We start from the raw sequence: 23,016 nt of genomic DNA, 5'->3' as shown, positions 1-23,016 counted from the left end.
ATTGCCAAATGCGAGGACCAACTGGGGAAAGCAACTCCGCTCTGATCACAGGGGGCGAACAGAACCTTCTGCGTGCTGAGTACTGGCTTAAGTGCTTCAGGTGGACGAATCTCCTACAGTTCTCACAGACACCCTAGAAAGGCAGAAAAGGGGGCTGTAAAATGGCATCACAACTAGGTCTGTAGCATAGGACCTGGAGTCCTAGCACCAGCACTTGGGCAGCGAGGATCACATGAGCTCAGATGTTCAAGACTAGCCTGGGAGATGAGTGTAGCCCTGACTAAACAGCAAGAATAAATCACTTAACCCAGCCACCTGGACGGGTCAACGCTGGGGTAAGATTGTGCCACGCACACTATGGCCACGAGTCCCTGCTCTCAACCCAGAGACTCCACCACATGGTCCTTTCTGCTCCCAATGGCGGGCCTGTGGCACCCGTGCTCATGGCACTGAGGAGAGGCCTGGCGGGGAAGCCCGTGGCCCATGGCCTTCACCTGCGCCCTTCCAGTACCAGGTCACCGTGACTTTGCCAAACCCACAGCACAGTCACAAAGACAGACCCAGCACACCTGCACCAGCAGTGTCTTCACCTCAGCAAAACGCCTCTCGTCCCAAGGCTCCTCCACCCTGCGCACTTCAGTCTTTAAATAAACCCATCAGAGGACCCGAACCTGGTTCACAGAGCAGCCCCGAGGCCAAGCCCAGCTCCCCGCCAGGGCCTCGTCAGGAAGGCGGGAAGCGGTGCTAGTCCTCCACAAATCCTCCCTCACCCCTCCCCGGAGCTAGTGCTCCCCACATTGCTGGCAGGGTGCCACAGCCCCTCTGAACCTCCTCAAGCTGAGGTGGTATCAGCTGGGTAACCCAAGGCAGCGTAAGAACCAGTTCTAGAAGGCAGACATGCTCAGGTTATTGGCAACACGTGAGGAGGCCAGGAAGCAGCATCTGAATGCAGAGGGAGAGACGGCCATGGGGCTGGGGCTGGCCCTGACACACAAAACGGAAGCACAATTCCACAGGGAGGCTTAGCATGTGACTTCACAGATTTCCCCCCCCCCACCCCGTCTCACACATGATGCGTACGTAGGAATATGGAAAGGAGAAGCGCAATGACAAGTCCAAAAATTTTTTCTTTAATAAAAATTATTCATAAAAATCCTAATAAATTTCAAAGAGCAAGATATTCCTTAGTACATTTATAAAAGAACATTTGGTCCTTCTACAAAAAGAAAAGTTCCCTTTTAATTTAAATACATTTCTTATTTACAGATTCAACATAAAATATCCTCTAGGTTTGCAAAGCATATTGCACATTACAGAGAGAAGCAGTTGTTTATTTCAGCATGTTTTCGCAGTCTCCAACTTTAGATCTTTTGTAAAAAAAAAAACACAGATTTATTCTTCTTTGTGTATAATAAATAAAAATGTAGCTTTGTGTTCTGCTACTTAACACTACAACAAAATACCTTTAAAAATATGATTCCTCCGCTTCTCGGACGGCAGGGGGGAAGCCATGAGGGGGTTCCACAGGCACTAGATCATTTTTACCAGATTCACACCCAAATCTGAGTGACAGCACTTAACCTTCAGCCCCACAAGGCTGGGGACCCACGGCCTAGCCCGCCCCCCTCCCCTGCCCTGCAGGGGAGACACTAGCAAGAGCGGGGTGTCAGGAACAGGGAAGCAAAGAGGAGGAGCCCTTTGTCAAGTCCTTGGCTGGGCCACTCTCGGCCCGGGGTAATGTTTCTGCCCTCGTCCTAACACCACCTCGCTCAGCGTGAACTCATCCCATGAGAAGCCTCAGCAGGAAAGGAAGGTTTGAGGCCAAGGCTTCAACATCCCAAAGGGAAAAATCACACTTGGCAATCAATTCACTCAACTGAGCTAAGGAGATAGCTGTGCAGATGTTTCTCTTTTTCAGGCGACAAGAGGGAAGGGGAATGAGGGAATGGACGGCCCGGGGTTGTGTGACTGTCCTTACCAAGCCTTGGTACGGATGGGCTGTGCTAACGCTCACCGGCGTGTGCACACACACATACCACCAAGGCGTGATTTCCTTAAAATACATAGAAGACAAGAGCAGCGTCACATGCTGTCTATGATGCAGGACAAGTAATAATAATAATAATAATAAGGCTCAGGACATCATCAGTACTTCTTTGTGCACCAGGAGAAGAGCTGGGAAGGAAGTGTTCCCCACGGCCAGGGCTTGGCCAGCCTGCTTTTCCTCACTGGCTACCGCAGAGAACAGCGGCCCCTGTCCCAGCCGGGCCCAGGCCCAGGCCGCTCTGCAGCCTAACTTAGTACAGCAGTTTCACAAACCCCACTCACAACAGACACAGGTTGTCAACAGACACAGGTCCTCATGGGAGCGGAGGGGTAGCTCGGCCTCCTGGCCTCCACCAAGGAGGATGCTGGGCCCAAACTCCAAACTCCTGGGACACAGCACAGAATGAGGGAAAATTCTCTGAGCCCCCTCCCGCTCCGCCCTTCCCTGGCGCAGAGTTCACAACCCAGAATGGAAGATCCAGCAAGAGGCACAGAGACGCGGCACAGAGACGCAGCACAGTTCCTGACGGTGTGACTTGCAAAGTGGAAACAAGTCAGCTTTGCATCTGGCTCAAAGAGCCTTTTTGCTTTTTGGCAAGGGGGGCGGGGGGGGGGGGGGGGACAGAGGGGGGCGGAGCCTGGTCCTCAACGGTACTTGGGCATCTGGTCCCACAAAACACTGAGTTTACAAAACATCAAACGTTAGCCTGGGTGATCCTAGAAGCCCATTATCCAGGAGGACTAGGCAACTCATCGCTCACCCTCACCCTCAGCAACTCTAAGTCCAGTACCCGGAAGTGAACAGGACAGGGGGCACCCCTGCCTGTACCCCTGAGATGTGAGGATGACATGGGTGGAGGAGCGTGTGGCCAGGCACAGAGCCCTATTCCAAGAGCACGAGGAGGAAGCAATGGCTGAGCTGGCCCAAGAGTCAGATGAAGGGGCCCGGGTGAGAAGCAGGTGCTGCCACGGGAGCTACAGGCATGATGACAGACAGACAGACAGACAAGACAAAGGCCTGAGGCACTCATGTCCTTCCCCCAGATGGCCCCCAGTCCCCAGTGGGTCACTGGAAGTTGCACCTCAGCTTGCCTGGAGAAAAGGTGCCAACGTCCGAGATGCATGGTCATGTGTACATGTCTCACGATTCTACTGGATTGATGAAAACATCTAATAGACAGAAATCCTCCAAGCTCTCTATTCAGTAGACAAGACACTGATGATCAACAGAACAATGCTTCTGAAAACAAGAGCAAAACAGGAAGCGCTTGATTTTTTTTTCCTACCAAATTGCATAGTAAATGTTGGAAAGATAATACATTTCCTACTGAAAATCCCCTTTCTAAAAATGTGGAAGAACTGAAGGATCCACCAATTTTCCAAGCAGTAACACTTAAAATTTTCAAGAAGGAATAAAATTTCTCCCTGTGGATGGGAAATGCAAATGGCTTAGGTGGGGTTCTTTGTAGTTTTAAGAGGGCTGAAAAGAAACCTGCAGAAATACACGAAAGCGGATGCCAGGGGCTGGTGCTCACCAAGACTGCTACCACCCACCCTTCAGTCAGACACCTTCCTGCCAGGTAAGTGCACCAGGCCAGGCTCCGAGCAGACCCAGCCCCACCTTGGAGGAGCCTCAGGGTGTGTTCTGTCTAAGGTAACAGCAACGAAACAAAACCCAGCTTCTTCCCCCTAGGTGCTTGGCTAAAAGAAGAGGATGAAAGGCAAAGGTGGACCAACTAATTCCCAAAATCTTCCTCACACCCACCCCATCCTCCTTTCATTGCTGGTCCCACTCAAGGGCAATACAAAGCCCCTGCAACCACGGCAAGACCTGTGGCAACCAACGGCCAAAACCAAAACCTGTATAAGGCACTAAGCGAAGCCTGGTGCACAGAAGAAATGGCTCGAGGACATCAGAAAGTCATCTGATCCCTTCTTTCTCCCTGATTATGCGAATTGGCACTAAACACAGGCAACAAAAACAAAACACTAAGAAGGAAGAATCTAGAATCCTCGGCTAGGAAAAAGAGAAAGATGGACGCTTAGACAACCTAGGGTTTTGTTTTTGTTTTTGTTTTTCTCCCCTAGAAGGCACCTGGTTCTGGAACTACCGGAGTTCCGCAGGTAATTTTCATGTGTGAAATGAACGCAAAACACAATCCCACAGAACTGTTGGCTAACCACTGACATATACCACACATAACAACTGAAAAGACCATTGGTCAGAATTCTACTTCCACCCATATTCACAAGCAAATGAAAATCACAGCTGAACATCTAAGGAGAACCTAACGATGCCGTAGGAGCAGAAAGGGTGCCGTTTTTAGTGCAGTAAGTAGGAGTCAAGTGCCCCTTGGGTGTGTGGATAGGAATCTCATTTCCTATTCCCTAACAAAGAGGTAGCAATACCGCAGAATGGCCAGTAGTGGTGCAGTAGAGACTTCTGAATTCCAAACAGGAAGCTGGGCAGATGTGCTTAACAACAGAATTGTGTCAGTGTGTCAGCCAGTTTTCATGTATCTTCTCATTTCTAGTGATATTACTAAGAAAAAATAGGGCATTTATTGAACAGAAGGGAAACACTGAAGTGTGCAAGAATGAACCACATGAACCAGCTGTGGGTGATAGATTAGACAGAACTTCCACACGGTGCTGTGCAGTAAGACACCCATCCCTCCACTGCACACTGGATGTCCGTGTGGTCAGGGTTTACTTGGTCAGGTCTGGTGGAAGATGAAGCATGGACGAGCGGATCATATCAAGCCAACCATCTGGTCTATCTGACGCATATAGACGCTCTTCAAGGGCAGGAAGTATCTCCTCTCATCCGGAACACGATTGCACTAGAAAGACAAGAGAGGGAAGACGTGAATTTGCAATGAAAAAAAATCTACATGACGGGGTTGGAGGCATGGCTCAGTTAGTAGGGCACTAGCCAATGAGTGAAAATGGAGCCCCAGGACCGACCAAAAAAAATTAAAACTAAAATTAAAATAAGAACCTACATGTTGGGCTGGGAATATGAAGCCCTGGGTTCAATTCCTTAGTACCACATATAAACAGAAAAGGCCAGAAGTGGCGTTGTGGCTCAAGTGGTAGAGTGCTAGCCTTGAGCAAAAATTCAGGGACAGTGCCCAGGCCCTGAGTTCAAGCCCCAGAACTGTGATCTCTCTAGAAACGTGGTTGGTGAGCTGATCTGGGTTTATCAACCTAGGCAGAAGTGACCTTTTGAGATTCTGTGCACAGCAGGATGACCGGCTGAGCAATGCCCTTGACCTCTCAACTTGCACTCAGTCCACAGGGTGGCAACCCTACCTATCTCCAGACACTACTGTCCAGCATCCACAGAAGAGCAAAAATCGCTCCTGAATGAGAACCGCTGCTGAGGTCCAAGGTCCACGCTTTCTAGGTAGAGAGGTGGGGAGATCCAAGGAGGCTGTGAGACATCCATCGGAGATGTCCTGAACACGGCCAGAACTTCAGCAACACCTTCGCCAGGTGAGGGCTTCCTGTCCTCCACAGTCATGCTCTTGCTGTTCATTAAGGCCTGGGTCACAGCCTCAGAGGACCTGCTCATCGGGGATTCCCTCCCACTCTGGGCCACCTGTACCCAGGCTCTCCATCCCTTTAAAGGGCCGTCTCCCAATCAGGTCCTAGCTGTTAGTGACTGTGGCAGGTCCAAATCCTGGCTCCACTGTGACTGAAACCTCAGTGCCACCCGGTATTCCCCTGTAAGATGAGATCGTAAATGCCTCCCTCAGGGCTGTTGTGAGAAGTAGACAGGATTCAGAGCAGAACCCGGCACAGGGTAAACATTCCATGCGTGTTGCCAATGCTGTGACAGTTTCCCCTCCTCCTCCTCCCCTTCCCTTCCCAAGGGCACCATGTTCCCCCTATCAATCAGCCACGGCCAAGTAGAAATCTGGGGTCCATCTATGCTCTAGCCTTCGGTGTGGCTCAGGACTCCCACTAAAGGAGAAGCACAGAGACAGGGCCTCTAACCGGCGATGCGGTGGGACGTGCAGCAGCAGCCCTGGACAGGGAAAGCTGAGTCCTGAGAAAAGCGGTGACGGCCAAGGCACTGTGGGGCAAGACTGGAGAGCTCCACAACCCAGGGCCCACTTCCCAGCCAGCGCCACCTGTCCGGCCCGACCCAGCTGCCTGGGGAAATGAATTTCCTCATCTTCCCCGCTGCACGGCAGGCAGGATCAGGCAGGATCGTCCACGCATGCTGAAGCCCTACGTAAACTGAGAAGGGACGGCCGCTGCGCTCTGGGCTGTGACCTCATCTCCAGTCACGTGACTGTGCCTCCTGCTCCTCCAGCGGTGATTCTGCGGCCCTTCCGATCCACTCTCTGCTATACTCCACCTCTCCGGCCCTCAGGAAGGTGATCTGCCGGATTACATCATCGCAACCCTGGCAGCCAAGTGCCAGCAGCAGACCAGGAAGAGGAAGCAGAAAGGGCCAAGTGTTAACCTTGCTGGCTGGCTCCCTTGCTGGCTAGGTCCCAGGGCCTAGCCAGCGCTCCCCCTCCAAGACTCTGATGATGGCGCTGCTTCCTGGTCCCCATGAATACCAGTGCTAGAAAAAAACAGAAAACAACAACTCACATTGGAGCTGGAGTTGATGACTTTCACCTCGTGAGACTTCGGCCTGGGCACAGACTTTCCCTCATGGTCTTGCCCTCCGTCTTCAGAGAAGAACTCCTTCCAGGGCAGTTCCCGAAGGTGCTTGTCCACAGATATGATGTGGCCTTCCGTGGTAAACATGTATCTCGTCCCAGACTTGTGGACTGGATTCTCCTCATCAAACAGCTGGATGGAAGAAGGGGACAAGAAAAACAGAGATATAACTGGGGCCGGGGGATCGGCCCAGTGGCAGAACACTTGTCTAGCATGTGCTGGCCCACGGGTTGAATCCCCAGAATAGAGGTGGGGAGGGGGCGGAGGGAGGACTGTTGTTGACCACAGAATATCTGGAGCTAGCTCATAGAGAAGTGTCCCAAATGCCCAGATGGCAAAAGCAGGTGAAAGGTATGGATGAATAAATAACCCTGGCTCCTGACCCTTGGGTTGCAATACAGGATCATCTGTTTCTGTAAACTCCCAGGGCCGTATCTCCAACCCCTACACCTGACCCAGACCAGGAGATTTAGAAACCCAAGGACAGAAAAGTTACAAAAGCTCCCTGGAAGATTCCCAAACACCTTCCTAAAACCGGTCAGGTCACCTCACACACACTCATGTCCCAAACAGGAGGTGCTGGCCAGAGGATTTTGCCTATTACCATACTCCCCGGACATCCACCAACAGTTCTTGCAGGGGACTGCAGTGGCACACAGGCCTGGCTCTTAAGAGGGACGTGGCAGGCATGGAAGGAGGACAATGCACGCATCCTAGCCCCATCGGGGGAAGGCAGTGGGCAGAAGGCAAGTTCCTTCTGACAAATGCTGGATACAAGAATAAAGTAGCCTGACTATATCCACGGGAAACCGAAGAAGGCCTAAAACTACAGATCCTACAGAACAATACATGCTACACCTTTCTACTATACATTCTGTGAGTGTTTAATATGTCAGCCAGGCACAGTAAGAGACAAACAACAACTAAGCATAAAATAGGACAATCCTAGCCATACACTGCTCTGGAAGTTTGTGGGTTTTTTTAAACCTATGCCTGATTTCTAGACTCTTCCATTTTCAGACTGCAGTCACCCATGGGTCGGTCGTTCCCAGCACCTGAACAATTCGTAATCAGAAGTTCATTTGCTGTTTACTTGATAAACGACTCCACCAGGAGGCTCGAACTATAAAGATAATGTCAGCAATCACGTCCTTTTGTCCTGTCAGTGCTTTGTCAGCAGGGAATGTAAAACGTCCCAACAGTTCACTTTGCAGCACACGTACCAGATACAAGTATTTGCAGGTCTCACTGAGAAAGAAGCTCTCCATGCGGTCCTCTTTGGACTTGTCTATGACGTGATGCAGTGTGGCGTACCCGCATCTACGAAATAACAGCAGTGAGTCCTGCCCAGTCCTCTGGTCCATTAATGCCAGGAGCGCCAGGACTCTGGTAACGGAAGAACCGGCCACGTCTTCCAAAACCATGTCATAAATGAAGCATATGATATGGAAGGGCTATTCCTTTTCCAATCTGGATAGTTTACAAATTTATTTATTTATTTATTTTGTCAGTCATGAGGCTTGAACTCCAGGCCTGGACGCTGTTCCTCAGCTCTTCAGCTCAAGGTGAGCGCTCTACCACCTGAGCCACAGTGCCACTTCCACTTTTCTGGTGGTTCATTGGAGATAAGAGTCTCATAGACTTTCCTGCCCGGGCTGGCATTGAACTGTGATCCTGAGATCTCAGCCTCCTGAGTAGCTAGGATGACAGGTGTGAACCACCGGTGCCTGGCTAAATTTACTTTTAAAAGCGGTTTGGCTGTTTCCTCATGGAGTTAGTTTCAGGCTAGAGAGGGTAGGAGGGCAGTGAAGTGTATTTGCCATAAGCATGACATCACATCAAGGAAATGACTGGCAATAAATTTAGAAGGATTTAAAACTTTTAATTTCCATATCTGCAGAACTGACTTATTATCTGGGAATCATAAATTTTAGTATCTTCTAAGAAAAACATGAATTCCTGGAAGGTAAAAATCTCTAAAATGCAGGCCACAAAATTCACATATATAATATGTATGAATAGTACATATATGGATGTGTACACACAACATGCACATAAACATTTAAAAGACAGATATAGAGTTAAATGCTAACTATGGTTATATCTCTGTAGGTGAGAACCACAAGCATAAATTACATTTTCATGTTTTCTGTATTCCATAAATGTTTTAGTGTCCAATTTACATAACATGGGGAAATGAATTACTCAAAAAGAATATAGGCTGCTAAAACCTTACAGAAAAAAAAAAGTGGGGGAGGGGACAAAGAAAAAAACGTAATTCCCATTGTAAAGGACAGATTCTGCCATACCAAAAGATGAATGATTGTTACAGAAAATTAACATGACTGAAAATTAACTACACAACTTGTGGGAGAGAAGAGTTGGAAGGGAAAAAACTGGCAGAAAACAAGGGAAGAGATGACACTGATCATAAAGAAACACACTTATTACCTGACCTATGTAACTGTGACCCCTCTGTACTCCACCTTTACCATAAAAATAAATTTAAATACAAAAAAAAGAAAATTAACGTGAATAGTCTCTTCTACAAATTTCAAAGGCAAACTGGGATACACACACACACACACACACACACACACACACACACACACACACACACACACACACACACACACACACACACACACACGCACAACTTGAAATATGGCGCAAGTGGCTAGAAAAGCAAAAGGAAGGAAAGGAAACGCAGAAGACTGACTTGACTTTCGTGTATTTCTCCAGACTCTGAAGAATGTCCTTCCCGACGTGGAGGTAGAAGGGATTCTTGGTGGCCTGGAAAGAACAAGAGAGAGCGTGACCATCATCAGATACCACCGTGACTGCAGGGACTCCACAGGAGACAAGTCACCAGCCAAGGATGGGAGGAACAGGGCGGGCCTTACTTCATTGTGATGGGTCAAAGGTTAAAGGGCGATGGCGTTCTTTCTGTCACACAGGACCAAATGTATCTGTAACTGGTTTAAACTCAACTAGGGTGAGGAAATCTATTCCAGAGTAGAACAGCGCTCTGCTTTGGCTCTTCTGATGGCCACACCGTGTTACAAGTGAAATAATAATGCTCACCCCGACAGGACCACATCTGACATCAAATCCAATTTCTAGCTAGACATTTTCAGATTTGGGCACAAGGGTCTAAGACCTTGTCTCACGCCAACTGCCGCACTATGAAGAGAGGCACAAGGGAACAGGAGTGTGCTGGAAGACAGTTATTTAAAGGAAGCCTCCACATGTTCCTGTCTATTCGCCCCAGAAAAATCAGTCCACGGGGCGCATTCTCCTCTGTCGCAGGCTCTCAGATGCTCTGTTGGGGGTCATATTTAATTCACATCTATTGCTGACCTGCAGCAGCAAAAGCAAACAATCAGCCTAGGCATGACTTCAGAGGGAAAATCTGTAAAGCAAAAGACGGCTCTAGATCAGAAGAAAATAGCATGCATAAGAAGTTGCAAATAGGAAAGAGGTAAACGAAACACACACACACACACGCACGCACGCACGCACGCACGCACGCACGCGCACGCGAGGATTAAGCTACAGAGAAGCCAGGTGGTAGCAGGCTAGCCATCCTGCACAGCTTCATGCCAGGCTGGGCTCAAAAGGGCGGAGAACAAGATCACCTTTCTTTTATGGAAGCCATGTAAAATCCACAAGGGCGTTGCTTTAGGCATAAGGACTATTAAAAGTTTCACAGGATGTTCCCCCCGCCCCCCTTTGTTTTTCATCTAGAAGCTAGTGGCAATGACTAAGTAGTTAAGCAAAATAGTTGAATAAAGTTACACCAGTATAGTAATCCTACTCCCAGACTTTGTAAGCATCAGGGTCTTGGGCTTGCTCACTGCAGATTCCTGGCAGGCCTACTGAACTGCACTGAAGGCTAGCTTCTTGGAAAACTAAGAGCTTTGCCTCAGTTTCTTGTGAATGGGAGAGGACCCCAGTGTGTATACATGAACAGCATGTACATCTTTATCTTCAGCTGTCGGAGAAAACATTTCACAGTTCAAGAACATTCCCTCTGGCAGTAAAGTAATTGCATAAAATATGAACACTATATATATTTTTTTAATATTAAACAAAAATAGGCATTCAGATGAATCCCAGATGCCTTCGACTACAAACAAGAAACAATATTTTTTTGTCTGAACAGCTATCATATAGATCAGGGTTCCATAACACATTGGTACGGAACTGCATCTCACAAAGGGCTCTTGGGTCAAAAAGATTTAGAACGCAATGAGAATGAAATCTTCCTAAGTATTTAAAATGTGGTGAATCTTAGAGTAGGACAGGATTCTTTGCAAAATGTGACATTGAAAACATTTGGCTTGCCAGGCACTGGTAGCTCACGCCTATAATCCTAGCTATTAAGGAGGCTGAGATCTGAGGAACATGGTTCAAAGCCAGCCTGGGCAGGAAAGTCTGTGAGACTCTTATCTCCAATTAGCCACAAAAAGCCAGAAGTGGAGCTGTGCTTTAAGTGATAAGAGCATTTTCCTTGAGCACAGGTCAGGGACAGCATGCAGACCCAGAGTTTGAGCCCCAGGACTGGCATAACAAAAAACCAAAAAAAATCGGCCACAGATGCTTTCTCTGTCCTGTGGAACCATGAATAAAACCACATCTGCAGATAGGAGGCCAGTCTCTCAGATCACCATGAGACAATATACTAATGTTTCCTGAACTCTAGTACCTGGTAGAGGAGATACGTGGATTCCACTAACTCCGGTCGCAGAGGGTAGAAGAGAACGTCGGGGGCCTGCAGCTGCCAGTTATACCGCTCAGGGAGGGCCCCGTACCGTTTCCATATGGCATAATAAAAGGCATGGAGGCAGATGGCATCTTCCACATCTCCTATCAGAACCTGAGGCAAGGACACAGGGCATCATGAGGCCTCGTGATTGGTTTCAGAGCAATGAGAAATCACACAATGATCTTGGGCCCGCCTCTCCTCTCATTCCCATCCAATCCATACACTAACCTACACATACAGCCAGAGACAAAACCAATCCCAAAGCTGACCACTCAGACACACAGATGTGTCCACCATGTCCACACTGCTGTAACCTGCACAGAAACAGTCCAACGACGCCTCAACGGACATGAATTATACAAATGCCTGACACAGCTCGTTCTCAGGCATGCTTTGGTACTTATTTAGTGGTGCCCTGTCCAATACTCTAAGGACTGACTTCATAAGCAGGCTGATCAGAAGCTAAAGAAAAAGGTGGGTGGGGTAAGGTGGGACATTCCTTTCCAGTGATAGCTTGGTCTGATTGCACGATACCTGCAGTCCAGGGAAGAAGGCCTGCAGGGAGTCAATCCAGGTGTTCATAAGCTGCCCGCTGAACATGTTCACGTTGACGTAGAGCGGGGGGTCTCCTTCTCCTTCGTTACAGGCTTCCCGTCTACAAGGGCAAGCAGCGTATGTGCAACCGGGACAGGGAGGCTCATGCCCCTCTAGCACTCACCGACACACTCATTTAAAAAGGAACAACTAACCAACTTCTTCCAACTGTGAAGACTGCCTCAAGACGCACAAAATAAGAATTCTGCACTCACTTCTTCTAACACATTCAGATTTCATTGCATTTTTCAGAAAGCACTTGAACAATCAAGTGCAAGAAGACTGCAGTGGCCAGACATTGGAAGTTCACTGGAATCGCAGCTCCTCAGACGCCAATCCAGACAAAGAGGTCCATGGGATTCCAGCAAAATGCTGTGACGCCAGTAGGAGAGTGCACAAGAAAGCAAAGGAGTGCGAGTCCCTGAGTTCAACACCCTCAACAAACAACAACAAAAAGAAAACCCTGGCATGTGATAGTTCATACAGAGTATGGGCCTACCTTGGATCTGACCTGAGTATGGAAAGCTAGTTCTTTCTACACTAACAAAGTCTGTTCCCTGGCCTGGAAGTCCACAGGGCTCACTACCCAAACTAGTTTGGATCTCTGAAAAACAAAATGATTCACCTCTGGCTGAACACTTACTCGCCTACGTTAAGTATAGCACTCACACAAGTGGCTCCCATAATGACTACTGGAGAAATGGGTCCACAACGATCTTGTGAAGCAGGACACTCAGCAGCTGTTACGGCAACAACCATGAGCTACACGGACACCTGAGAAACACCTGAGGGAGGAGGCGTGGCTGTAGGGCAGAAGCCATGGTAGCTTCAAGTGGCTCTGGACAGCTCACGCATGCTCTCTCCGCTGATGTCTGAGAGGGGCCAACATTGTGTTTTAAACAAATTCAGAGGGGCACAAACAGAACCGTCCTCGTTTGCCAAATATAAACACCAATCCAAGAAGAAAACTAACTCAAAAATGGTCCTGTCACATACAACTCTACCTGCAGCTAAGTCTGTAGTTAAGAACAGGAGTGTTTTCTCCTCTCTGGTATCCAATCTCTAATATGGTTGGATTACCTCTACCTGCTGATAGGCACTATGACTGTATATCGTGACTTATCCGGTGACCAATAGTTTGGTGAAAGGTTGGCACAGCCTTCACAGACTAAGTCTACAAATTACCATTTTCTCTGCCCAGCTGCCATGGTTACCTCTCCACAGACAAACAAAGATACACACAGCCCCAGCCGCCACGGTGAGCCTGGAGGGGTCTGATGGTGTCTCAAGCCCTGACATGGCTACAGCCCTGGCCAATAGCTTGATGGCAGAGTCTGTGTAAGAGTCTGAACCAGCCGGGCACCAGTGGCTCACGCCTGTAATCCTAGCTACTCAGGAGGCTGACATCTGAGGATCATGGTCCAAAGCCAACCCGGGCAAGAAAGACTGTGTGACTCTTATTGCCAATAAACTACCATAAAACTCAAGCGGTAGAGCTGAGGAGCTCAAGGACAGCGCCCAGGCTCAGAGTTCAAACCCCACGACCAACAATAACAACAACAACAAAAAAAGAGTCTGAACCAGAACGTCAGCTCAGTTGCTCTCAGATCCATGGCCCCCCAGAACCATATTGAGCAGTATTCTTGTTTCTATTATTATTTTTTAAAGCCATTGGCTTTGGTAGTTAAGGGCACCTAGTACAGGGTCTCAGGCTCAGATGACTGACAAATAGCTAACAGAGATAGGAAGGGGAAGGCAAAGACAGACCCCGACCATCCTGGGAGCATTTGGGAACACCCACTACTTGCAAACATACCCTCTTCTCAAGTAGTTCTGAATGCTCTGATATGCAGCATTAAACATTTCCAGGTCTTCTTTTTCTCCAAAGAGGATGTAAGATTTCAACAGGTATTCGTAGAAGGAGTCCAACCCAGCACCCAAGCCACTCTGCTTCCCAACCCAGTGGCCCGTCTGGATGTTCACAACGTTGCCTGTGGAGACAAAGGGTACACTTCAGATGCTGGGTATCATGAGGGGGAAAGGATCAGGCCCCCAGGTTCAACCCCACTGCTCCTCCATGCCTTTATTCTTGGTAGGTACCAGGCATGAATGCTCCGTCTTAAATTGTATTCAGTCCTATCAGTGACTCGGAATGCTTAGGGATCTTTTTATAATACATGGACATACATACATGAATATACACACACATGATAGGTAGGCAGCTAATGGGTACACAGATGAGAGAGAGAGGACAGATAGGGAGGGAGAGGGAGAGAGAGATGATAGGGACATGATAGAAAGATAGACAGATGATGGATAGGTAAGCATGGGACAATAATGCAAAAGAAAAATAAGTCTGTCATTTTTCTTCCCCAGTGTGACAACACATTTCAAAGCCTAGAAGAGTATCCATAGCCTTTCACCCAGTACACCCAATCCTGCGTGTTTGTCCTGGAAAAAAACAAAAACAACCTTTTCAAAAAGAAGGTCAAGTGCGGCGGCACACCTGTACGCCAGCAAGTTCCAGGCCAGCCTGGCGACAGAGCAAGAACCGCTCACAAAACACCACAAAACGCCTTGTGGTGTTTATCAGACCACAAAATAGAAAAGCAGGGGGAGGGAAAAGGAGGAGAGAAAAAATAATCTAAGCGTCCAACACCAGAAAAAGACAATTATGTAGCTCTCAGAAATGGGAACTATGACCAAGTTTCAGTCTGAAACAATGGCATGATTTGCCAAATGTAAGACACGATACCATTAACATACTATTGAAAATATACACAAGCTCCACACAGAAGGTTAAAAAAGGCCTTTGAAAAGCTCGAATCTGACAGTCAATCACTGGCATTTTAAATGACACTATCTGGGAGTTTTGTTTGTTTGCTTTTGCTTATGTACCTAGGTTAGCCTTAAACACAATCCTCTTGCCGCTGCCTCCAAAAATAAGATTATAGGTGTGTGTTTTTCTCTGTGTATGTGTGAATGTACTAGTACTGGGCCTTGAACTCAGTACTTCTTGCTCTCACTCAGCTCTTCCTGCTTACAGCTAGTATTCCACACCTCTCCACTGATAAGAGTCTCTAAGGTTTGTCTGCCCAGGCTGGCTCCAAACCTCACTTCTGAAATCTCAGCCTCTTGAGTAGCTAGGATTATAACAGACGTAAACCACTAGTATCTAACTAACTGTATAAAAGTCTTAAAACATTAAGAGAAAATAAAAATATACCATATTTCCCAATGCCAAAATGAGGTTTAATCCCAAATAAGACAGTTATATGAGGTGAAAAACCATTTTAAGCCAGGCACTATAGTGCATGCCTATAATCCCAGCACTCAAGTGGCTGAGGCGGGAAGAATCCAAGTTCAGGGCAGTCTAGACTACATAGCAAGACACCATCTCAAATACACACACACAGCACAATTTAAACAATATTCTGAGTTAGCAAAACACAGACAACTACTAAACATGAAGGATGAACTCACGGGTTATTATTCATGATACTACTGACTATAATAATGATTGACAATCGCTATGATAATTTTTTTTGGTCATTCTTGGGACTTGCACTCTGGGCCTGGGTCACTGTTCCTCAGCTCTTCAGCTCAACGTTGGCGCTCTACCAATTGAGCCACAGTGACACTTCCAACTTTCTGGTGGTTAATTAAAGAGTCTCATGGACTTTCCTACCCGGGCTGACTTTGAACCACGATCCTCAGATTTCAGCCTCCTGAGTAGCTAGGATTACAGATGTGAGCCATCATGCCCAGCTCCATGATAATTTTTAATTATCTTTTTTTTTCTTTTTGTGCCAATACTGGAACTTGAACTCAGGACCTGGGCACTGTCCCTGAGCTTTTTCACTTAAAAACTAACGCTCTACCACTTGGGCAACACTTCCACTTCTGGCTTTTTTTTTGCTAGTTAATTGGTGGTAAGAATCTCAGACTTTCCTACCTGGGCTGGGTTTAGAACTGGGATCCTCAGATCTCAGATTCATGATTAGCTGAAATTATACAACAGTTTGAAATATCTCGACTACACACCGTCACACCCACGATGGGTTTAGGCTAGGCTTTCCATCGGCTACCTCTCACCTAGATTTCTTTTTTTTTCTTTAAGGCAAAGGCAGCTCCACTGGGAAATAAGCTACGTTTAAAAGCTTAAACTGGAACAGTCACGTCTGCCCCGCCGGCACTTCCTTTAGCATTTCCATTAACAATCGTTTTCAGTATGCCAAGGGACCCAACTGCTAAGGGATCTCCACCAAACAACAAAGTATTTTGTTTCCACCAAACCCCACAGCTTCAGCCTAAGCAAAGGGTCACCCAAAGGTACGGGGTCTGGCTCTGAGAGCTGCCGGTGCCGGGGGACCCGAGGGCAGGAGGAGCCGCGCCGCACCTAGTAGTCCCGTATCATTGCTCCGGAGGTTCCAGAGGGCTTTCACCGCTCGTCTGGCAACCCACTCAAATGTGGAATCTCCTAGCAGCCGGCTCAGGATCCCAAACTCCACCAGGAGGGAGCCAGCTCCGGCCGTGCACGTCTCATTACGGCTGTCGGGAGGAACACCTGTCTTTAGATTCACCTGGGGACAGGAAGAGCCAAAGGTTATGTGGCAGCTGGGGGGAGATCGCCCGCACTGTGATCATCTAGCACTCAGGAAGCTGCAATGGCAGGATCAGAAGTTCAAGGCTAGCCTGGGCTCAGGTTGGGCTCTTAGAAGAGATCCTGACTCTAAAGAACAAAAAGCTATGATAGCAAAACTCAAGAACACACAGGGCCTGGAAGTCAATCACAGAGAGGGCGCTGAGCTAATGGATCAAGCTGACGCCTGCCATGCTGCACCCAAGAAGAACGCAAACAAGACAAGAGGAGCGCTGGAGCTGGGGTTGGAAGAGTGGTTCAAGAGGCAGAGCACCTCCCTGGCTAGTGCAAAGACCTGGGTTCAAACTCCCTGGTGTCCCAAAGAGCCAGTGTTGGGGGACAGATGAGATCACTCTTCCCTAAAGCTTCCCTTCCTGGCAGGTGTTCTCTGGAATTGCACAACCGTGTGAGCCAGGGAACACTAGAGCCACACAATCACAACTGAGCCTCAAGCCAGACACCAGGAACTCACTCCCGCTCAGCAAGTCTGACTGGGCCAGGAGGGAGCCGGCCTGAACCAGGCAGCTTCACCACTGGGGCTCAGGGGGCCTCACACCCCTCACACCCCCTCACCCCCCACACCCCCACCCCTGATACCTAAAAGACTGACTCAACCCCCAGAGGCATTAAGGCTTGGCAAGTCAAACGCCATTATACAGTCTTCTTCCAGACCTTGTAGTTTAATCAGCCTCTAACTTGCTGGTCTATGAGAGCTTTATCCCAAACATCCACGGGAAGCCTTCAAAGAAAGGCCAAGCTCCGGCAGTACACACGTGAAGGTCCTGGGGAAACTCGTCCATGTCAGAATGAAGAAAAACAACCACACTATTTGGTAGCAGGGGACAGAAACCTCAGTGTTAGAGGACTCAGGAATATTGAACCTGGGAGGGGAGGGAGGGGAGGGGACAGCCATAGTGCTCAGTAAACGTGGAATGAAGACTCCACATTATTCACATATATTTAGGACCGAATTCTCTCCAAGCAAACTGCTTTCCTCTTCTACCTCAGCCCATTCCTTTCTAGCACTCAAAGAACTTGAATTCAGATCTCCTGGCATAATTAATATACCCTTTCAAGAAAATGAATGGCAGACCGCTGTGGGGGATGGGAGGGGGAGGGGGAATGCGTGGAAGTGGGTGAAGTATGCAAAGTTTACAGCAAAGCCAGCTGAAGTCATTTCAAGACGGGGGGTGCGGTTTGATGGGGGTACATCATATGGAAAGATCACAATGAAGCCCCCCCCACACTTGTACAGTTAACATCACTGAAAGCAATCTATTGAAAGAGAGCAAGTTAACAGGAGAAACCTACCCGTGGGTAGGGGATGCCGGTCTTGGTGTTTTCAAAGGCCGGGAGGAGCCGCACCGCCAGGTCGTGGGCCAGATGCAACAACTCATTATCATAATCTTTAATGGTCATGTCACCAAAGGGCTGCTTGGAGTCAGTTATTATTCTGTGGGCTGAAAGGAGGCTTCCCAGAACCCTAGTGGCAGGAGGAACAGAAAGAGATCAAATTAAATCACGCTGCTTTTGAGCAGATACGATCCATCGAGAACAGGAAGAGCAGCCTGGAAGAGCAGCCTCTGGTTCTTCGGGGACCCCAGGCTGCAGGAAAATGGACTCCTGAAGTCATTTAGTCATTTCCTGCTCTAATAAGTGACTGCTGCTTAGTTCACCTCATTATTGAAATAACCACACATCTGCAGTCACCGAGAACAAAACACTCCTGGATTTCTCTGCCACCCGGCTCAGGGCAAGGGTGAAGAAGGCTGGGAAGTGAGCAGAAAATGGCCTCGTCAGAGAGAACAAACTCCCGGCATAGATCTACTCCTGCAGACACACGAGGGCCCATTACAATCATCTGAACTACAGTATTATTATCCTGTATTTTTCAAAACCAACCATTTCATAACTTTTTTTTTTTTTTTGGTCAGTCATGGGGCTTGAACTCTGGGCCTGGGCACTGCTGTCCCTGCGCTCTTCAGCTCAAGGTGAGCGCTCTACCGCTTGAGCCACAGCGCCACTTCCGGTTTTCTAGTGGTTTATTGGAGATGACAGTCTCACAGACTTTCCTGCCCAGACTGGCTTTGAACCTCGATCCTCAGATCGAGGATTATAGGCGTGAGCCACCGGCTCCTGGCACTTCCCCCCTCCCCCTCAGGTCCTAGGGCTTTAACTCAGGGAGTAGGTGCTGTCCCTGAGTTTTTATGCTCAAAGCTAGAGCTCTACCACTTACTTGAGCCACAGCTCTACTTCCAATTTGAATGTGTGTGTGTGGTTAACCAGTGATAGGAGTCTCCCGGACCTTCCTGCGGGGGCTAGCTTTGAACCATGATCCTCATATCTCTGCCTCCTGAGTGGCTAGGATTACAGAAGTGAGCTATTGACTTCAGGCCTTAACTTTTTAAAATAAATATCGCATCTAGAAACTGGAATGTCCTGCGGTAATGCAATTTTCCAAAAAAAAAATTAGGAAAACAGCCATAATATATCAAACTAAGGAAAGCAAGATACAAAAGGAGGTAGACAGCATGATTCTAAAACGTGTAACAAAAATAGAGAGAAAGATAGAAAAAGGAAATACAAGAAAATACCAAACTGGTTTTTCTGTGACTGGAGAAATCAGCAACCCTCCTGTTCTTCAGAAATATGTACACAGGAAAGAAAAGACCAGACATAAAAATCATGAATGGCTGGGATGGGGCTCAGTGGCAAAGCATTTGCCCAGCATGTACGATGTCCTGGCTTCGATCCCCAGTACCAAAACATAAGGAAGGAAGGGAGGGAGGGAGGGAAGGAGGGAGGGAGGGAGGCAGGCAGGCAGGCAGGCAGGCAGGCAAAAAATAAATAAAATAAAATAAGAAGAAGCAACAATGAAACTGTGAACTAGCTGGACACCAATCTTATACTTCCATTAAAACACGACAGCTCACGGCTACAATCCTAACAACTCAGGTAAATATTGAGAGGACTGTAGCTTCTGCCATGAAAAAAAAAATTACAAGGCTGAGCCCTGGTGGCTCACACCTGTAATCCTAAACTACTGAGGAAGCTGAAATCTGAGGATCAAAGTTCAAAGTCAGTGCCAGCAGGTAAGAGTGTGAAATTCTTAGCTCTAATTAACTACCTAAAGATGGGAAGTGTGTTTTTGGTTCAAAGTGGTAGAGCACTAGCCTCGAGAAAAATGCTCTAGGACAGCACCCAGGCCTTGAGTTCAAGCCCAAAGACGGACAAAAAACAAAAATATTTACAAGACCTCATCTTACACAATAAAAAGCTGAGTGTGGTAGTGCATACCTCCTGCTACTCAGGAAGTATAAATACAAGGATCATGGTCCATACAGACAGGGAAATAAACACATGACCCTATCTAAAAGAAAACCAACTGAGGCACAATGGGTTGGAGGTGTAGATCAAATGGTAGAGAGGTCCTGCACAGCAAGCAAAAGGACTTCGTTCAAACCTCAGGATCATTTAAAACAAACATACAAACAAAAACCAAACCCCAAAAGGTAAATGTATCTTTCTAAGCAGTTCAAAAGGTGATGACTTTAGAAGATCACTTAAAGGCTAGTTTTTATAAGTACTAAAATGGAGATGAAAACTGAAAACTACACCCTGCCCCCATCAGGTCAGTATGGACTCTCCACGGACTCGAGGCCTGGAAAAGCCACGCGGGCATGCGCCGCTCTCACGCCCAGGCTTTACCTTATCGTGGCCTCAAACACCTGGACAGTGGAATCTTTGTCAAACGAGACGGTGTTGATCACTAACTTGACTGCTCGCCGGAACTCTGATGCATTTCCCATTATCTTTAAGAAAGAGAGACACAAACAGTATTACAGCATAAAAAAAGAAACTGAGGCAGCAATCTGGCCACAGAATCTAACAGTGATGTTCTCACTGTGGGAGGAGAAGCACAAAATGTTACTTGTCACACAGCAGATTCCCAGACAGACAACAAAGCCCATTTCCTGCACCTCAGGAATCCCATCTCCAAATGACAACACTGTACACGTTTCCACAGAGACTCCTTCCTTCCCTCCCTCCCCCTCCAGCTTCATTATGAGCTTACTCCATGCACAAGGCTCCTACAGCAAGAAAAAAATGAACAGGAAAGCTAACGAAACAAAAATAGGACTTTCCCTCTGCTCCTCAAATAAATCTACAGCCTGGGTGCTTGGCTCTCAAGAGATGAACACATCTGGAAAATGACTAATTGCTGGCATTCAGATGTCTATAAACCTGTCTATAACACCTATACCTTTGGAACACAGTTTTAAAAAAAAATTAGTGGCACTTTAAAACAAACCAGCCAGGCCTCAGTGGCTCACATCCATAATCCTAGCTACTCAGTAGGCTGGGATCTGAGGATCGTGGTTGGAAGCAATCCAGGACAGAAAAAGTCAGTAAGACTCTTATCTTCCAGTTAAGCACCCAAAAAGCCAGACGTGGATCTGTGAGTGAAGTGGTAGAGCACTAGCCTGGAGCAAAACAGCTCAGGGACAGCACCCAGGCTTTGAGTTCAAGCCTCAAGACAGGCACAAAAAAAGAAATGAAACAATTACCTGTACATACAATGTAAAGAGCAGACCAGAATTATGATTCCTGTTTGAGGTGTATACAAATGATGTCTCTCCTAAAAGTAGCAACTGGGCATGAAATCTTTACTAGATAATGACTAATAATCTAAATGAAAATAAATTAATAATACTGCAAATTTTATTTCATCAGACACTACTAGCTCTTCCAAACACATCTTATTTTCTAACTGTACTGGTCTACTACATCTTTTCATTTCCTTATCTTTATTTGCTACAACATACAGAGCAAGTTCAGATGCTTCTCTCTGACTTTCAGTTCTTTCTTCTTCCTTTAAAGGATGACACAGTTACACTAACACTCTGCAAGCTGTATGCAGGAGTCAGGAGACTGTTTCCCTGTGGGGTCCCAGACCACATACGTTAATGCCTGTTTAATGCCAGCCAAAAAAAATGAGGTAGAAAAACCTCAACAGAAGAAACACTTGAAAAATAAGCCTGAGGTGCCAGCACATTGAAGGCCAGAGACTACAGTGAAAACCACAGAAAAGGGTCTGTTTCCTTCTAGATCTTCTCCAGAAAACAGTAGCTGCACAGCTGCAGAGCCCTCTACCACTCTTAATTATATCCTGTGCAATTTACCAGCAGTCAGAAAGCTGATGAACTCCAGCAAGTGTCTGCACAATGAGTCAGTGCTCGCGGTGGAGAAAACGCCACCCAACAATGACCTGGGAGAGAGCAAGGGAAGCAGTATCCTTGCCCAACAAGCAATGTACTCGTTACCTGACTTACATAACAGTAACCCCTCTGTACATTACCTTTCTAGTAACAATAAAAATGCATTGTTTAATGCCGGTGTGTAACCTGGCTCTTGAGCAGACACAGAATGTCTGCAGGTTTTAGGACACCGAACTCTTCATCCTGGCAACACCCCCCCCTTGGAATTTGCCACGGAAAATGGTGGATTGGTAGAAACTGATGTGAACATCTACCTGCAGTCCTAGGATGCGCCCTGACCCAGGTGCGGGGAGAGTCTATCAGATGTCTCTTGGAGGCATAGTGGAGAATTGAAAATGAGCTCAGGGAGAAATGAGCTTCCCTTATGCTCCACGTAAGTCTTAGGAAACCTCTCTGACAACAACACTTGTAAGGTGAGTCAGCTTCTGGTACCTTCCACAAGTCAAGTCTAATTAGGCTGCTTTACTTGTCCAGGCACAAGGTGTCAGTCAGGGAGGGGTGACCTGAGGGAGCAGCAATCACCCCTGAGGGAAATGCTGGGAAACCACCCTGTTTGCTACTGCAGCCTGGCAGAAGGTCCCAGCAGACCAGGGGCCTGGCCCTGTCTCTGCTACTCACGAAGATGCAGAGCGAGCTGTCTAGGTCTTTCTACGTTACGTTTACCACTCCAAAATACTACACGACCGTCATCAAACTTAGCTGACATGGCCCAGTACTAACTCCTAATCCGTTCAAATGCTTCTAAAGAAGAAACTAGGTAAGTTACCAAATACAGGATTTGAACTAGACATCAACGGGAATTTTCTACTGGTAAAGGCCCACTGCACAAGGAAGGAGAAAAGAGGGGTTGCAAAACTACGCTCACCAAGGAGATGTGAAACCAGTGTAAACTGGATGGTCCCTGGGAAGCTGCAGTCTGGTACAGAAGCATTGCGAGCACAATCTGATAATGCGCCCACACGGCCAAACTGCCTGCACTGTGCTTCTGCCTTTCTGCTCAAGGA

The 23,016-nt window shown here is 47.5% G+C and overlaps 1 protein-coding gene across 1 annotated transcript in view; it reads right to left on the bottom strand.

Moving 5' to 3' along the window:
* Nucleotides 1-1,368: 1,368 nt before the first annotated feature.
* Edem1 (ER degradation enhancing alpha-mannosidase like protein 1) overlaps nucleotides 1,369-23,016 on the bottom strand; it is a 30,056-nt gene continuing 8,408 nt past the window's right edge. Inside the window, exons 3-12 of the mRNA XM_070019003.1 lie at nucleotides 20,442-20,545; nucleotides 18,045-18,216; nucleotides 16,491-16,674; nucleotides 13,908-14,082; nucleotides 12,032-12,152; nucleotides 11,438-11,608; nucleotides 9,449-9,522; nucleotides 7,953-8,049; nucleotides 6,658-6,861; nucleotides 1,369-4,889 (exon numbers count right to left, since the gene is read on the bottom strand). Of these exons, the coding sequence (XP_069875104.1) occupies nucleotides 4,800-4,889; nucleotides 6,658-6,861; nucleotides 7,953-8,049; nucleotides 9,449-9,522; nucleotides 11,438-11,608; nucleotides 12,032-12,152; nucleotides 13,908-14,082; nucleotides 16,491-16,674; nucleotides 18,045-18,216; nucleotides 20,442-20,545 (1,392 nt within the window). The 3' untranslated portion in view covers nucleotides 1,369-4,799. The remainder of the gene's footprint in view (nucleotides 4,890-6,657; nucleotides 6,862-7,952; nucleotides 8,050-9,448; nucleotides 9,523-11,437; nucleotides 11,609-12,031; nucleotides 12,153-13,907; nucleotides 14,083-16,490; nucleotides 16,675-18,044; nucleotides 18,217-20,441; nucleotides 20,546-23,016) is intronic.

This window comes from Dipodomys merriami, unplaced genomic scaffold (assembly GCF_024711535.1).
Source record: "Dipodomys merriami isolate MVZ:Mamm:240054 unplaced genomic scaffold, mDipMer1.0.p SCAF_13, whole genome shotgun sequence".
Classification (NCBI taxonomy): Eukaryota; Metazoa; Chordata; class Mammalia; order Rodentia; family Heteromyidae; genus Dipodomys; species Dipodomys merriami.
Note: the sequence above shows the minus strand (reverse complement) of the source record. Positions and strands in the feature narration are given on the sequence as shown.